A 17733-nucleotide genomic window follows, 5' to 3' on the forward strand; every position below is an offset into this window, starting at 1 on the left:
CTTCAGAGAGTGGGAAAGAGATGGGTGAAGAGTGACATTTATATAAGGAGAGTGCTATAAATGTTGTTAATGAACAGGTCTCCTGAATGACAGCCTCCAATAAAAATGTTGTTGCCTCAACGATGGAGCTATAGCCGTGCAACAGTGGCTCAGCACTGGTGACACTTGCCAGCGCTCGATGAGGTGCACAAAGGATAAAAAGGTAGCAGAGGAGTTACAGCATGGCGGATGTTGCGTGGGGAGGACGGGAGCGATGGAGTTGAACCTTCCTTCTCCCTGGAGCAGAGGAGACAGAGACACAGATGTCAGAGAACAAAAATTCCCCAGAGAAATGAAGGCAGAAATCTGCTCATTTCTCAGCTTTACTTGCTATGTACCACACTCCGTGAGAGTCGGAGTGTCTAATTGGCTTCGGATATTTACATCATCTCATACGTTTGCCCTGCATTCCTGGACATCTGCTGCGAGAATTATGACCCTGGGTGTGCAGATGGGACAGGACTGAAGGGCTGTCATGCTTTTTTTTCTTTTTTTTTTCTATCTTCAGTCTTGTTCATTTAGACCAACATCAACTGTGTTACGTTCAATGATAAATGATTTTGTTTATGTGTTGATGTTCCGTAAAGAAAAAGCAAATGAGTTTTAATGTTGAATTCATATAAAAGGTAGATTGAGTGAGTGTTCATAAACAGGAGGCATGTTCTAAGCTTTAAAAATCTTCCTTAAATTGGAAATTTGAGATGTTTGGGAAGATGATGATTAGGTGACACTTTGCCAAATTGTTCTGTGTGGTTTCCAAACACTCCAGCATCTAAGTTCTCTTTTAGTACAGGTTCCTACCTTTAATTCTCATGACTTACCTGGAATATCTTTTTTTATTTTTGACTAAATAACCTGGACTTTGGCCCACACAGTTGGTGTAGTGGTTAGGACTCTTGCCTTTGCAGCAAGAAAACCCAGATCCTCAACCTTTCTGCATGGAGTTTGCGTGCATGCTTCCTCCCACAGTCCAAAAACATGCAATATGGGGATTAGGTAAATTGGAAACTCTAAATTTACCATGGGTGTGAGAGTGAATGGTTGTTTGTCTCTATATGTGGCCTTGTGATGGACTGGCGACCTGTCCAGGGTGTACCCCATTGGCACAGTGCCCCCCATGACCCACATGTGGAGGATAAAATGGATGGATGAACCTGGACTTTGCTTAAACTGCACACCTATTGTTTATTGTGGCCTTGGCTTCTTCGCTGGCAGTGTCAAACAAATCTGACTTGTGATGATTTCCCATTGTGTTTCTTGTCTCATTATGCTGTGTTTATCCCAATGAATGGTTCCTCACTGTTCTATCCATAGCTCAAAAGACCAAACTAAGTACTGAAGTATATCAAATCCATCTCCTTTGTGGAATTTAAGGGTTTTGAACGTATGCAATTCCTTATTTAATTATTACAACAGTTTTTCAACAGTTTTGAATCCCCATAAGCGCTTCAAAGATTACATTTTAAGCATGGAGTGCGTGAGTCGCTGCAGATGAAAGGAATCTGTCGCACAAACTGAGCGGACCCCCTGTGACGCGTCACATCACCATCCATTCACAGCTTCATTAGCCAAGACTGTAGTGATGCTGTAGTGCGTGGATGTGGAGTAAAGAGGGAGGGGGGGGGGCTACAGCTGATCCTGAGCACCTGCACGTGGCGGAGGACTGTCTTCATTCCCTTTACTCGACCCCCAGCCTCCTCCAGCAGATCAAACTTCTCCTCACAACGCCAACCATGAGCTCCTCTCTCCCAAAGAGCGAGTCCACTACTTCTCTGCTCAAGTCGTCGGCGCTGAACCGCAGGTCTGCGCACGCGGATCACGGTCCTCACGGTCCTCACGGTCAGAGGAGTCACCGCTATCACTGTCATCCCACCGGAGCTGGAGGCAGCGAAGATGCTGCGGACTGGACTGAGGACTGCGAGCCCAGCGCGCGCAGACCACTCTGTCAGCCAAGACACGCTGACTCTCGAAGTTCAGCTGGTCATCAGCGGATGCAGAAAAGTCATTCTCACAGACAAGCCAGCCTGATGGATGATGGTTACCCCCCTGAGGATGAGAGGCACGGGGCGAGCAGGCACCACAAAGAGCGCAGCAAGTCCTGCAAGTCCAAGCTGCCTCCCGCAGTGCTGCACCACCACCACAGCGGCGCCGGGCAGGACAGGAGGATTTCTCCAACGCCGTCTCAACCCAAATCTGACGCGGACGACACCACTTTCTTTTTCGAGCCCAGGAAGAGAGTCATCACCGGGTCGACCTCCACCCTCAGCTCCGACACACCTGCTACCTGCAGCGCACCTGTTCACCACCACCACCGCCACCACCACACATCCAGCCGCAAACCCAAAAGACTGAGCACACCCTCCTCTGATTCCAGTCTTCATCCCATTGTGAAGTCCGTGTTTGGCCAGGTAAGCATGTGACATTTTCAAAAGTATAGAAAGGCAGTCTGCAGATAAAATAACACAACTGTAGAGCAACATTACAACAACACATACATAAAACAAATCTTTCTATAGTGTGATGCAATGTCCATTCACCAATTTGCAAAGGCAAGACTTCAAAAAAGTCTTTTTTACCTAGGCTTCAGTAACAGGTGTTGACGTTTTCTATAAAAAAAAGACACAAATATGAATGAAAAAAAAGACAAAAATGACAACATACAGCAAAGAGGTGTATTTAAGGGTTACTCAGTAACCCATAAATACAGCCAGTCACCATCTCTCAATCGACTCACATGTATTCCAATTACATAACACTGTAATTGTTCTCTAAGACTCCGAGACTAAGACATCACTACGAGCCACATGGTGGTGATAGTATTGCCATTAATGGTACTTTTGGCTTTTTGTACATCCTGTACATAAAAGTACAATATAGATGGATAGATTCTGTGTTAGAGACTTTAACGACCAATGATGTTCAGTTCATGGACGTCAGGACACACATCACTGTCACATGTGAGGAAAAGGGCACATGTAGAGTATACATTCTTATAAACAAGAGCAGAATCAGTTTCAGCAGGTGGAGCTTCACCTGTGATGAAACTGCTCAGCCATATGTGACCTCACCTTCAGTCACCCCAGTTCAGGCTGATTAAAAAATGGACTCAGGTGTGTCACGCCTCCCCCAATATGAACGTGGCTCTCATTGTGGCTGTTGCCTGAACAACAGCTGTGGGATCGACTTTCTCGTGTGCGTGGAAAAAACTTTTCAGCAATGAAAGCTCATCAACACACGCACTCACACACAAAGGTAAGTGAGCCCTCGTACTGATGCTACACATAATAGAGACACGTTATTATCCCTGTCACCTTCACTGACCCTGTGATGAGAGTCCAGGGCAAAATATCTCTCCCTCCCTTCATCACCTGCTCACCAACTAACACACCAGGTCACGACAAGGCACCATATTTTCTCCCCGCTCGGGCTGATCATGCAGCTGATCCCGGCGTTCTCCTTGTGTCACTGAAATCCTCCCGTCTGTGTTGATGATAAAAAGCTCAAGAGGAGACAATTACCTCTGTGTGTGCTAATGTGTTCCAGAAATAACTGCTCTCAATCCAGGCCAGAGCTTCAATCAGTCTTAGGGGTTCCACTGAGGCGAAATCCATGCAGTGGCGGTGTGCTATATAAAACCGGCAGAAGTGAAGAAGCATGTGGAAATTCGTGGTTTTTCTCTTCCATTGAATCTCCCCATAATCTTTTGAAATGTTGATGTGAAATTCACCTGCAATTCATAGATTTTCCATCGTGCAGTGAGCACAAAATTGTGTCTGAAAAGGGTCGAACTTGCTTTTGCAAGCACAATATATTCTGTCATTTGAGTGAGAATTATTAACAAAATGAAAATCAACATTAGTCATGTCAAAATTTAAAACCTGAGTGATACTGAAACCACTGTGGAGCATTTTAGACATGCTGTTAATAGTAAAGAAAATGAAGTATTAGTCGTGCACAACAGTGTGAGGAATCCAGAAAGAGTGAGTGATGAACTTTATGAGCAAGAATGAAAACGAAAGAGCGATTGAACGTGCACGTTTCGGGTCAGTTTTCATGGTTAGATTTCTTACACACAGCCAACTCTTGGGTTTTCTTATATAACAACAAGATCTACAGCACATACTATCTCAACACAACTCAGTGGCTGCCAGTGGAAGACGCTAAAAATAGCTCATCAGGACCTGATTATGGAGGAGGACAGGAATATTTATTTTATTATTACTTCTTTTTGTTTGTGTAGGTTTTGCAATAAAATCATTCCCATTTGAGTTATAGAATTGTAGAGTTTGTTGACATACAGAGTAAATATTCCACATTTTGGCAAACATGCTGCCTGACTTAAAATCATGTGATTTCCAGCCCGAGGAAACGTTCTTGTATTATTATGTGCTTTCATATTCATTAGATGAATCACGAGTACCAACAGACGAGTGAGGGGGTTAGAATAAGGACAAATGCGCTTTTGTTTTGCAGCTCAGCTGTAATAGATTGGTTGTTTTTTATCTTTATACCATTCAGGTTAATTTCAAGGGTAAAATGGATAGTTTCTTTTTGTTCCAGTAGAAAGTCTTAACAATCACTACATACTTTAGATTGTGTCACCTTCACCGATTTTGTTCTACAAACCTTGCAAGAAAATCAGATGTGTGTTGAGAAAAAGACATTGTATTTTTATTTTTTTTGGAATTAAATTTAAAAGAAAGAATGTGTGTTTCAACCAGCAGAGGGAGCAAGTTGAGCTTGTGCCAATAGGCTCAAATTCATTGAGAGAAAGTGTTGGGGAAAGCAAAGGAGACGTGACCAGTGTCACACCAGCGAGCAAGGAAAAGTGACTGCATGGGCAGGGAAAGAAAGTGAAGTAAGGAAAAGGACATCGAGTAAAATAGGAAGAGAGTTACTTTGCTGGAAGACTTGATCAAAGGCATGGAACTCACTTCCCCCGCTCCCTCCTAACAGATCTGACAACAAAGCAAGGAAACGTCTTCAAACACAGATTAGCCCTTCACTTCCTCGACTGAGTTTCTTGCGACTCATCTCTCACTCGCAGCTGCTGATGTTCCCCGTCTCCTCTTCCTTTTTTTATTCGCCCTCACAGTACCTCTCTCTCCCCGTTCTCCCCTCATTCTTCTGCCATGCAGGGTCACACTGACCTTGATGACATCTGAGAGAGAGTGAAAGGACTGTGGAGATAATGCAGCACAAAACTGAGCAGATGACGGAGGAAAGACGGTGAAAAGGAGACTATAGCTTGATCATGGTATTCACCACGGCATATGCCTCCAGCATGTCTACAGTATAGCGTGGGCTATTTTTAGACACAGATGGGTATTTTTATGTCTCAGCCGGCCGAGGAGGAAGTAGGAAATTCACTCTTTGGCTAAATCCCATTTTGTGATGAGGATTAGGCAGTGAGATGTAAAGTGCCTGAGAGCACAACTGCACACGCTGCAATGTTAAGTTTATGCATCTGCACGATGAGGCTAAATATCTATGGAAGGGCAAAATCAGAGAGGCACAGTGAGACAGAGGACGAGGGGGTAAATGAGTCAGAGGTAAAAAAAAAAGAAAAGAAAGAGGTTTAATTGACTAAAGTGGGACGTGTCAATATTTTTTCCTCTGGTGACGCACTCGCCCTTTAATCTGGCCAATGGCTGAAATACCAGAATAAAAGTTGAATGAGTTATTCAGTGGTAAGATTAACGGTGACGTTTCAGGCCACAGATGACGCAAGTGTGTATTTTATGCTCTTTTTATGGCCTAAATGACGCCTGACGGTGACAAAAAATGAACACACAAAATCTCCCATGGTCACTGATTATCACATTTTGTGCCTTTGTCTTCACGTCCTGATGCACTGCAGTGGAAACTTGGTACTGTAGCTTAAATGACTCGTTTGACCATGAGATGATGGCATTTCATTTCCACTTTGCGATTAATAATAAAAAAAAAGCCTCTTGTCTTATTTTTGGAAAAGAGCAGCTCAGTGGACAGAAATAAAAAAAGGTTAATGATGAACCCACAATAGCTTGTAATTACACTCATCCTTCTACATCTCTCAGCTCATTTAACACACTGGATGAAACTGAATACATTTGACCTTGAAATCTTTGCTAAAAAGCAAAAGCAGTCATTACTAGTGTCTCTGCACATTAGCATTCTGCCGTGCATGCGGATCATTTTGCATTGTTGGCATTGTAACGTGACACTGTTGTTAGTGACGAGCCTGCAGAATGATTTGAAAAAGCAGATCAACTTTTCTCCCCGGGATTATGCGTCCGCTTGCAAGAAGTTACATAAATGTGAAGAAGTCAATTGTGTGCAACTAAGTGAACAAGAGGGGAGGGAAAAAAAGGAGAGAAGGGTATAGCCTAAGAGGAGGAGAGAGGAGGGGAGAGCAGAGAGACGGATCCCATGCCCGTGCTACACTACTGTCTGACATTATGTGAACTGACGGCTCCTGTGTCTGACGTCTGATGTATTCTGAAGTTCACAATGAGCCTCCAGTGAGAGGATGGATGAATCATCCGGCAGAGCAACACAGAGGAGCTGCAGAGACGCTGAATGGAAGCTCGGTCTGAAACGGCTCCGGTGTGAATGTGTTTATTGAAATAGCAGAGAATGGACAAGGTCAAACAGGAGAGGTAAATAAGACTGCCAGTGAAGTCAGCTCAGGAGCAAAGCTTTCAGGTGATGAATAAATTGCATGCAGTGGTGGAAGAAGTACTCGGACGTTTGCAGAAATTTGATTTCACATCTGTTAAAGCAAAGCTTCTCTGTGCTCTCCTTAAATCTCAGTTAAAAATTGTGCATTTGAACGTCGTTTTTATGGAAACCATATCGGTGCGGATTATTTTTATGTTTTAAATCCATGGTTCTCAAACTGTGGTACATGTACCACCAGTGGTACGCAAGCTTCCTCTGGTGGTACTTATGAGGGGAGCTGAGGAATTTTGACTGGAGTGCGTAGTCACATCATCTCTCACTCCATATTAATCTAATTTCACTATATCATTGTAAGGGGAGGATGATGAGAGAGCAAATGATCTTATTAGGAATAAATCTTCCTCCTGTGAAAAGTCTGTACTGCATTTGGTATAAAAAGTTTGAGAACCTCTGTTTTATGTCATTTATGGATGGGATCTTTAACTTACAAAAAACATTACTGTATCTCTTGTAGTGAACTTTATACAGGCCTGCAGAGAAGCACAAATTAATTCTGACTCAAAGCAACTTTATAGCTCAACCTGATTCTAATCAGCTAAACGTATCACGACTGTATTACCTCATCTCACCACATACGGAGAAACCTGTGCTCAGTTTTATCTACATGACGCCATTTCATTTAATCTGGAGTCAAAGAGTGACCATTACTTTAAGGCTTATAAAGACGCACGACACAGCACATTATACGTCATCAAATTCACCTGTGAAAGATATATTTAATTAAAGAACAAATACAACATGTGACTATTAAATAAATGTAGTGGCACAAAAAAGAAATTCAGAACAGTAGCAATAGCCTGAATTAAGATTGGTTTTACATCCTGGGTGGTTCAGAATCCTTATTTGTAATTTCTGAATCCAAATCTGAATTCAAATCCTTCAAGCTTAACATGACTTTGTGATGGTTTTGCATCTTTATATGTGTGTGTGTGCATGTGTGTGTCTGTGGGAGAGAGAGAAGGAGAAAAAGTAGGGGGATGGATGCTGAGGGTAGCGTAGGGAGGGATATGGGAGAGTAGGGGGAAGAGTAAGCGTGTTATATTTTTAGCTTCACAGCCCCATATCCATGTGAGTTTAATCGAGTGTGTGTGTGTGTGTATGTGTGTGTGCTTGTGCTTGCGCGTGTGTGTGTGTGGGGATTACTGTCTCCAGCATCTTGCTCAGGGGAAGGTAACGTGCTCGTCCGAACGAGCTTCTTCTGTCACATTCGCATAGAAGAGAATCAAACTGTGGCAGGAGCGAGGGAGAGGGTGAAGGAGAAAGAGTATGAGGCAGACAGATGGACAGACAGAGATGGAGAGGTAGGAAGACAGAGAGAGAGAGAGAGAGAGAATGGGTAGAGGGGAGGGAGTGAGGACAGACAGTGTACGAGAGAGGACGGAATGAATAAATCTGGCTTTTTCTACTCCTGGCGCTTGCATCTCGCTCTGTTCACACGTGCATGCTTCCTCTCCCTCGTCGATCTGCTTGTTCCTCTAATCTGTTCTTTGTTCTTGTTTACATATTTCCTCCCTTGTCTCAGTGTTCCTCCCCTCATACTTCCCAGTGTCCTTGCCCTCAGGTCCTCCCTGCACACGTCCTCTGTCCTTTCTCTCCTCACCTATGAAAATCTCTTCCTGGCTCCCTGCTTTCCCCCCAAATGTTGTCTTGTATTATAAGTCAATGACCCGCTGAACCCTCCCTTCCCTCTCCACTCACTCCTATTCCCATGCATGCCCAGGAACATATGCAAACACACATGCATACATGTGCACTTACATGCAGGAGAACCAACACAGGCACAGTTAGAGAGAAATCATAAAAGGATTTTATTTTACTTTTTTTTTTTTTTTTTTTTTTGCAATGGGCAACTCTGTTAAGTCGCTTAAACACATCGACAAGAAGGTAAGGTCCATTCTAAAGGTTTTTCATGTGGCTGTGGTTTCCCTGAATCCCCTGCATGCTTGTCTCACCTTGACTGGAATAGTACTGACTGACCACAGTGTGGTGTTGTCACTACCAGACTGTGTTTCTCTGTTGACCTTTGTTCCAAGCATGTTCAAGCAGGATTAATGAAGGATATTCATTGAGAAAGCTGGATTTTATCATTTAATTACGGATGCAGGACTTCATTTTTTTTTAATGGTCTTTTTTGGATCAAAATTGTTGCACAGTTTCACCTCCTGAAAAAAACTTCTCAACTTCTCAGAGTCTGGTGCTGCACGTGTTCGCCCCGTTGACCGAAGCCAGTGAATTTGGATGATGTCTCCAAACTGACGTGATGTTATCAGTCAGTGGATATTCAGCACATATTTGTGAGATGTGACCAGTCAGTGATCGAGAATCCTTTTTCTTAAAATCATGGCTATGACTTTATGATTGTTTTCATCTCCTGTCTTCTATTTATCTTCATATAAGCAAACCCTTGAGAAAGCACAGGACGATCAGCATCGACTGATGCCATCCTTGTAACAATGGGTTGCGTTGCTGAAGAAGTTGTGTTGTTTGGTTTTTTTTGGGAGGTGGGGGATGTTATATAACTCACCACTAGCACGTGGCTTCATAGTACTTTTTCTGGCACGATATGCCCCAAGACAGCCCTGCTCCATGCATCACTTGGTCAGATTAGCCAGTGGGCATCCGTTCCTGTGGTGGGAACTGTCGGAATGCACGAACTGGCATTAGGACTGGCGTGGCAACAGATGGAGAGTAAAGGTCATTCGTAAAGTACAGAATACTTAGCGCTTTTCCGTGCTTAATTTACATTTATGAATTTTTGTTTTTAAATCTGTAGCAATGGAAATTGTATGTATTACTGTAGCAACCCTCTGATGATGATGCGTGAGAGATTTGAAGCTGCAACAAAAATGGTTCCACTCTAATTCACTGTGACACTGAGTTGACTTTGCTTGCTTGTGGCTGAATATCTGACTATCGATTAGGATGCAACATTTCGGTAACTGGAGCACTGACTTGAGTTTTTGACATTTTTTATTTTCCTTAGCCTTCAACATAAACTGCTACTCTCTCTAATTCAAATATTAGTCAGGGCGGTGGCTGAGCTTTTTGCTGGGACTGACCACGATGGAAATGATTAGAAATGAAATAAAGTAAGAGAGTCATGGTTGAGATGGTTTGGTCACGTGCAGAGGAGGGATAGTGGTTATACTGTACGAGACAAAAGATGTTGAAGATGGAGCTGCCAGGCAGGAGGAAAAGAGGAAGACCACAGAGAAGGTTCATGGTTGTTGTGAAGTAGGACATGAGGACAGTCGGTGGAACAGAAAAAGGAAACAAGGGCTAGGACAAGATGGAGGCAGCTGATCTGTGGCGACCCCTAAAGGGAGAAGCCGTAAGAAGAAAAAGAATAAAGAGAAGAAGTCAGGGCAGTGGCTAAGCTTTACTTGACTTTATTTTTTGTCCAGCAGCAAGTAGTGATCGCTTGTTTCCTAATTAAGCTGTAGTCGATATAATTTGATTAACCATTTAGTCCTCTAGTTGAGCGGCTAACTGGTGATTATAATTTAATGTCAGCCTTATTTTTGCCTGAATAACACAGTTATTTCTCGCATGCAAAGTAACTCTTGCCGCATGAGTCTCATTTCATTTGTCATCCATCTTCCTCTGAATTCTATCAGACACTGCTCAAGCAGCTACCACCATGACTGCTTACTGTTCAACCACTGCATTAGTTTGTATTTTGACATCTAAAAATGTGAATTCCATACATAATTATTACCAGTGGCTATTAAAGGATTATCCTGGTTGAATTTAGCGCAAATATTTTTAATCTTCATAATCTCCTCTCAATAAGTATGGTAAATGAGGAGGCTTCTTTAAAACATGTATGTTTTCAGGTCTCTCTGACAGCGACTACTGAATAAATGGTATGGGAGTAAAAAACAAGGGTAGAAATATAAAAATCAGAGATTGGAAAAAATGTGTAGGTTTTTATTTATTTTATTTTAGTAAAGCAGCAACACATGGACATAGAGTGGTGCACTCGATTGATTTATTTATTATCTACAGCCGTATTATATATTTTAAAGCTGTAGTGCATAACTTAAATATAAACAAATGTGCATTAGATTCCAACCATTGTCAAATGAGTCCACTCAATACGGATTAAGCTCCACACTAACTCGTGGTTAGTTCCTGCACTGCTTATGTCAAGTCAGACAGAGGCGACAAAAACAAGCGCGAGTAAAGCGAGATGGCTGCAGACAGCTGAGAGTGTGACAAAAATACTCACCCAGCAAAAGAAAACTCAGAAGTGAATTCTGCTGTAGTTGTTGTTGTGCAGTTTGACAGGATAAATGCTAACCACTGCCACTGCATACACACAGAGGCTCAGTCAGGTCCGATGGTGTTGCTTGACGGAGCCTGGTTTCAGATGAAGGACACAGCATGCAAAACATGTTACACTGTTTCTGTTCAACAAGAAAACTTGCGAACGGAAGCTTCAAATGAATGGAGGCTTGGTCGTGCTTTGTTACCAACAATCCTGCATAAAAGTCCGTCTCTGAGTCCGACTGAGGTGCTTCCCTCGTGACTGACATGAACACACACCTCTGCATGAATGACAAACATAAGTCTATCACCTCTGACCCCGCCTGTGAAACCCCTCCATGTTGGCTCTTCTTTGTTCCCTCCATGCTACCACAATCGAGTCACAGTCTTTACCACTGTCTTTGCCCCTTGCCCCTCTGTTTGGCCCCACCCTTGCTCCGGATGCTGCTCCAGGACCAGCAGAAGAAGTACAAAGCAGTGCAGTCCTGTGAGGAGGGGGGCTCTGGGGGGGCCTATCTAGAGCCGTTAGTGGCCCTGGCCCAGAACGGAGCCAACATGCACAACATACTGGGGCCTGCATGCATCTTTCTGCGCAAGGGCTTCGCTGAGAGCCGGCAGACTGTACGTAAGTCCAGAAAATATCATGTGCATGCATGCCAAAAGAGACTAGCACACAACACTGTCACCAAAAGTCACCATGAATGTGTGTAGTAATCCTCTCTCACTGTGACGAAGGCACTTAAAGGGATAGTTCGGGTGTTTGGAAGTGGGTATTGTCACATTATCAACACTGACTTTATTGAGCTGCTGCCACATGCTTCCAGGTTAATTTCCTTGAATTAACCTGGAACCTTACACTTACTTTTAGTGATAATATGATAATATATAATATGATAATATTTTTAGCTATTAATAACCTATTCAACCTATTCAAAACTTCAACGTCTTGCTTCTACACAGCCTTTTCTGCTCTCTCCCTGCACCATAGTCCATATAGCAAATCAGCAATTTTATACATTGTAATTTCCAGTCAGAAAATGAAGTCCGACTGTAAGAATAAAACATATTCTTAAGGTATCATCGATCTGTTCTTGTTGGCAGCTCCCAGGCAAGTCAGTGTTAAAGATGTGTCAATGGCTCATACACCACAACACTTCAGAAAAACTGAACTATCCCTTTAAAGTGTGGACAGTAGCGTAGCTGAGATGATGGCATTTTGACAATATGACACATTTAAGTCTTTATTGTGGAATCCCCTTAATTCCTGCAATGATGACTGCATCCGTGTGACTGTGTGTGTGTGTGTGTGTGTGTGTGTGAGAGAGAGAGAACATTACCCATGAATGAGGGAACTGGTTGTAGGATTATTGTGGTTATAGCGATGACAAAATGCTCAGTAGCTGGCGATTGTGTGTCTTTGCAGCGAGGTGTGTAGTGCACATGTTGTGGTGTAGATGTGTAGATGACCGCTGTTTAAATAATTCTTCGGATGGATGTTGTTAATAGTTGCACAAGTCAATGAGTTCAAGTCATGTTAACGTCACAAACTGGCAAATTATTGGACTGTTGCGTAGTCTATGTCTCCACATTATCTCTGCACATTCACTCTTACAAAAAATCATCTAAACACACACTCAAGTTACATGTGTTGCATATGTTCATATTCCTTTTTACTATTTTAACTGTTACAGTATTATGCTTATGTCATTTCAATGTTGTTATTTAACTTTTATCCCAGAAATCATGAAATCCTCTCTGGCTTGAAGGAAACCTGTGTGGAAGTGTTTGCAGCATGATGTTGTGTGTTTGTTTGAAAATAATCAGTCAGTGGATTCTAAATTTGCACTCTGCTATCCTCCACAGGACCGACAGTTAAGGCCAGAGGAAATGGATGGTAAGTTGTTCCGTTTCAGGACAACAACAACACAGAATCTCAGACAGTTTCCACTTTTACGTCACATTCATACCTTATCTCTCGCTGCTTTCCAGAACTGCGTGAGGCTTTCAAGGAGTTTGACAAAGACAAAGACGGCTTTATCGGCTGTAAAGACCTGGGGAACTGCATGAGAACTATGGGCTACATGCCAACAGAGATGGAGCTAATAGAACTAAGCCAGCAGATCAACATGAACTGTGAGTAAAGATGTGCCTTTGTGGGTATGTCCTTCAATTATTAGGACATTTGTAACCAAAAAAAAAAACAGGGCTTGTGATGGAGGATAATTACATGAGTTACGAACCCTGAATATTAACCCAGCTGTCTCGTTTCCCGCTGTCCGACAGTGGGAGGACATGTTGACTTTGAGGACTTTGTTGAACTCATGGGGCCCAAACTTCTGGCTGAAACTGCAGACATGATTGGGGTGAAAGAGCTGAGGGATGCATTTAAGGAGGTGAGGCTGATGTCAGACAACTTTGGAGAAGAAAGAAGCTTTGGTTCTTTGTTCAATTCTCACTATTGCTCCTCTGTTTTCTCTTCATTTCAGTTTGACACCAACGGTGATGGACAGATCAGCACAGCCGAACTCAGAGAAGCAATGAAAAAACTTCTGGGACAACAGGTACACGGAGTGTGTCCTCCCGTCTGTATTCTCTCCAGCAATTACGTCCATGTCATTGTGAATATTTGAATATTTGAATAGTGATTTTGCATCACAAACGCTCACACCTTGACTGTGGCTCCTTTAGGTCGGACACAGAGATCTGGAGGACATCCTCCGAGACATAGATCTCAACGGAGACGGACATGTAGACTTTGAAGGTGAAAGATAACTAGCTGTGTGTGTGTGTCTGTGTGTGTGTGTGTGTGTGTGTGTGAGGCACTATAACTTGTAATTTTACCGTCTCCATCCTTATCACGCACACATTTCCAAATCCCAGTAGCATGCTGACAGTGAGGTGTGGGGATGAAGGCAGTGGGTCTGCCTGTCAGATTATCTTCATACCCAAGGATTATGTCACATTGTAGATTACCCACAGGGAAAAAAAGATACATGCACGCTGACAGGAGCTGTTTTTAGGACTATCTCTGTGTCATGTAGAAACTTCATAAGCATTACATTTTAAGAGATGTAAAAAGAGATATTTTAGAGATATTCTTGCTAATCCTTTTTATTGTTTAGATAGCTGTGGATGCTTCTGAAAATGCTGTGTACTTTTTGCTCAGGTGCATAGTGTCATGTCATCAGATTGCCTATAGGCAAGGATATTAGACACTCGATGCTGCCCATTCTTAAAGCCTCTGTATATGTGTTTTAATATAGTAATGGCAAAAAAGCAGCCTAAATGCTCTGCGTTCTAAGAGGTAAATACATGCAAATAATGGTTGAAATTGGTTAAGTGGAAAACCAGTCGTGATGTGAAACCTTGAGACAAACGATACCAGCCGTCATTCACACTGTCCACTCATATGTGTTGTGTTTTATTGTCCATTTTACTCTAAATGGGGACATCATTTACAAAACTGACATCATGTTTTATTGAAGAAGACCTGGAACTAGTGTTTGAGACCATAAACTCTTCAGGAAAATGTAGACTCATTTTTCCATAGACCATTTTTCTATTCTTACTTCCTGATTGGCCTCATTAAGCAAATGAAATCACTTTTTTTTGGTATAAAGTGCTTAACAAATGTATTAGACTGCCACCCAAAATCAAATTATAGTTATTGACTAAATGTTTTAGTGGCCTCTCATGAGAAGTAGCCCAGTGAGCCGACTCAAATTTGGGTGTAACAGGGAGACTTCAGTTTTTGAAAGATTAGCTTTCTCGTTTTTTTTGACAGGTGGTCTAATAAATTTGTGTGTGTGATGTGTATACCCTATACAATACGTTTTAATTTGGCTCACTAGTGCAGCCTCACATGGTTCCAGTCAGAGAGTGTGTTTTATGGACATTGAAATGCAGCTCGAGTCGACTGCCAGAACTCGCTCGCAGGCTTGAATCACTGATGATGCATTTCAACTAAAAACACTGAGCCTTACTAATTCAAACTTTTCTTTCATCCACAGAATTTGTGCGGATGATGTCACGGTGAGTTTGGCACAGAGAGAACGCTGAGATGTTTCGACCTAGCATGGCTTCACTGTAGGACAATGGGAGGAAAATAAAGAAAAGATGGATTTTGAACTTAATGAAAACAAATACATATCAACCCTGCCCTGAAACTGCCACACACACACACACACACACACACACAGAGACTGACCACTGCAGCCTGCAGGAGCAACACTGTCCATAACACGCTGCTGTTTTTCTGAGAGCACTAATATAACTGACTTTCACAAAGTGTATTTTGAAAAATGCTTCATATTTTCATTTAGTGATGACGTTTTTAATGACAATGTCATTGTTGACACAGTGAGTAATTTTGCTCAGACTATTTATTATTAACAAGACATATTTTCAACAGTATGCCAGCAAAAACACCACAAATACAACACTTTCCTTTACATTGCTGAGAAGCAGAAATACTAATATAATAATATAGCAATATGGAAATATGTCATGTGATCCCCTCGTGTTCATACTGTTGTTTCTCTTTACCCAAAACTGTAGAACTATTATCAATAAATGACAAAAAAGTATTTAATATATGCTCATATTTGTATATTCTGCATGAGCAAACTGTCATTTTCAATGCTAATGTTTGAGACTATATTTTCCAACCCTTAAATGACAGCAACATGTTTTGTAATGATGTGTAACGTAGCACTGATGCAGTTCTTCTGACGTAAATAACTTTATGCCTATACATGTTACTGTGATTTGTCAGTTTCAGTGTGTGAGTGTGAGCAAATACTCTCTACAATGAGTTGACTACTGTGATCGGCCTTTTTTAATAACACTATATTACACTGATTTTGAATATTACTCTGCATGAATACTGTCTGCATTTGATCTTTCATGCAGATTTGTTACGTATCAGAGAGCTCTGATAAATGTACGTTTGTGGGTCTAACAACACTTTTGACTTTGATATCTCCATAATCAGTTGAACGATCAACCTCATTCATGAACTGCAAATACCGTAAACCACGTTTTGTACCTTCATTGACGATATTCTTAAAGAGGCAATAGCTTCTTTAGGGAAAAAAAGCCAAAGAAAGTTTCTTAAAAAACAAAACAAAAAACATTACAGTGTATGCAGTATGTTTTTGGACACACGATTCATTGGATTTTTCTTTCCAAATGGCTGCTTCAAATGCCCATGTGGCAGTTAAATTATTGCTTAACCGTTCCTGACTGGACAGACAACGATATATTATGTATACTACGCATGCTCTAAGTTAAGATATTATTCTAAAGGGAAAACCGACTTTGTGATATATATTGTTTTTGTCCTAAATGTGTGAATCTATGCATGCCAGAAGACAACTGCAATCTGTAGCATAATATGTATACATATATATCTATATATACACACATATATGTATATATATACAATTAAAGTTTTTTGACAAAATGGTGTGTGTTTCTCTGAGCAATAATAATGTACATTTATGTTTTTCTCATTCTTTTTTAATCTTAATTTTTAATATGCACCTAGTAAAAATGGAATTGCAAAAATATGTAAAAGTAGATATGAGGTGCGAGTATAGAGGAATTAAAAGGAGCACAGTGTATGCGACAGTATAAAAGCACTGACGATGTGACACAATGAGAAGATTTCTCTCTTCCCTCTGACTCTCAATATTTTTTTATTGTCATTTATGATTATTGTTATTTGCATGCTGGGATGTCAGAGCTCCCATTGTGCTGGTAACATTTAAAATCCTCAGGGTGCAGCACTTTGCCATCATGTGACATTGGTGGCAGTAACAAAAGAAGTGCTATGGGTTCAAATGTTGGCATTTATGACGCGTCACTCAGGATTAAGACTATTGTCTGGACTCTGTAATATATAGACACGCTTATTTTTGAATGACTACAGGCTTGTATAGTTGTAAGACGGGTCAACGAGGGGTTCGCTCTCCATTCTGAGCCACTTAAACTGTAGAGAGTGAAAATCAATACTGGCTTCCTAAAGCAGCACTTAGTCGTTAACACTTGAACACATACAGCCCTGTTAAAGAGGTAACACAGGCCACACACACAGGTCTCCTCAGATGCTACAGCTCTGGATTCTGCGGTTCTCTTCGTCCCATTCCTTGTCTTGTAGCGCCATCATCAGGAGAAACTAAAGAATAGCATGTGGATAACATTTGCTATTATAGAATATACAGTAGAATTCATAGAGTGTCCATAAGTGTCAGGACAAAGATGAACCAGTGTTGGTATTGCTGTGCACTCTGCAGGAGAGTTGCAGCAAGGTTGGTTTCAATATTACCCACTGACAGGGAGTGTCAGAAATCCCTGAGATTGTTTTTGTGTGTTTGTGTTTGCACGTGGGTAAAAACTAAAAAATGTCCTAATTTCAGTGATAGAAAATGGATGGATGGATATTATATATTATTACTGCTATATCACTCTTAGCACTATTACACACGATCATTTCACTTATTTCAGGGCTGTCACAAATAGACACTTATACTAATAATACTGATAGTACACGTAATGATTATATAAGAAGAAGAATATAGTGTACTTTCTGACACTTTGCAGCAACAGTAATAGCCTTTCACCGTTAAAAAGATAGAATAACTCTTTATCTCATAGTGTTAGGAAACACTTGGTGATGGTAAGTTACTGCATGTTCCTCGA

General features: G+C 41.5%; 1 protein-coding gene across 3 annotated transcripts; it reads left to right on the forward strand.

Annotated features, from left to right (window-relative positions):
- Positions 1–1677: 1677 nt before the first annotated feature.
- LOC131446764 (calcium-binding protein 1-like) lies at positions 1678–16441 on the forward strand. 3 transcript variants are annotated; one of them, XM_058618199.1, is made up of 8 exons: positions 1678–2447; positions 11485–11652; positions 12895–12925; positions 13021–13164; positions 13315–13424; positions 13518–13592; positions 13720–13792; positions 15042–16441. In XM_058618199.1, exons 1-8 carry the CDS (start codon positions 1773–1775, stop codon positions 15065–15067), a joined length of 1302 nt encoding a protein of 433 aa, XP_058474182.1. In that variant the 5' UTR covers positions 1678–1772; the 3' UTR covers positions 15068–16441. The 3 variants fall into 3 exon arrangements, with proteins under 3 accessions (XP_058474182.1, XP_058474183.1, XP_058474184.1); XM_058618201.1 differs by lacking the exon at positions 1678–2447 and adding an exon at positions 4259–8646; XM_058618200.1 differs by lacking the exon at positions 11485–11652.
- The last annotated feature ends 1292 nt before the right edge of the window (positions 16442–17733 follow it).

The sequence above is a fragment of the Solea solea genome, chromosome 19, assembly GCF_958295425.1.
Source record: "Solea solea chromosome 19, fSolSol10.1, whole genome shotgun sequence".
In the NCBI taxonomy this organism is placed as follows: domain Eukaryota; kingdom Metazoa; phylum Chordata; class Actinopteri; order Pleuronectiformes; family Soleidae; genus Solea; species Solea solea.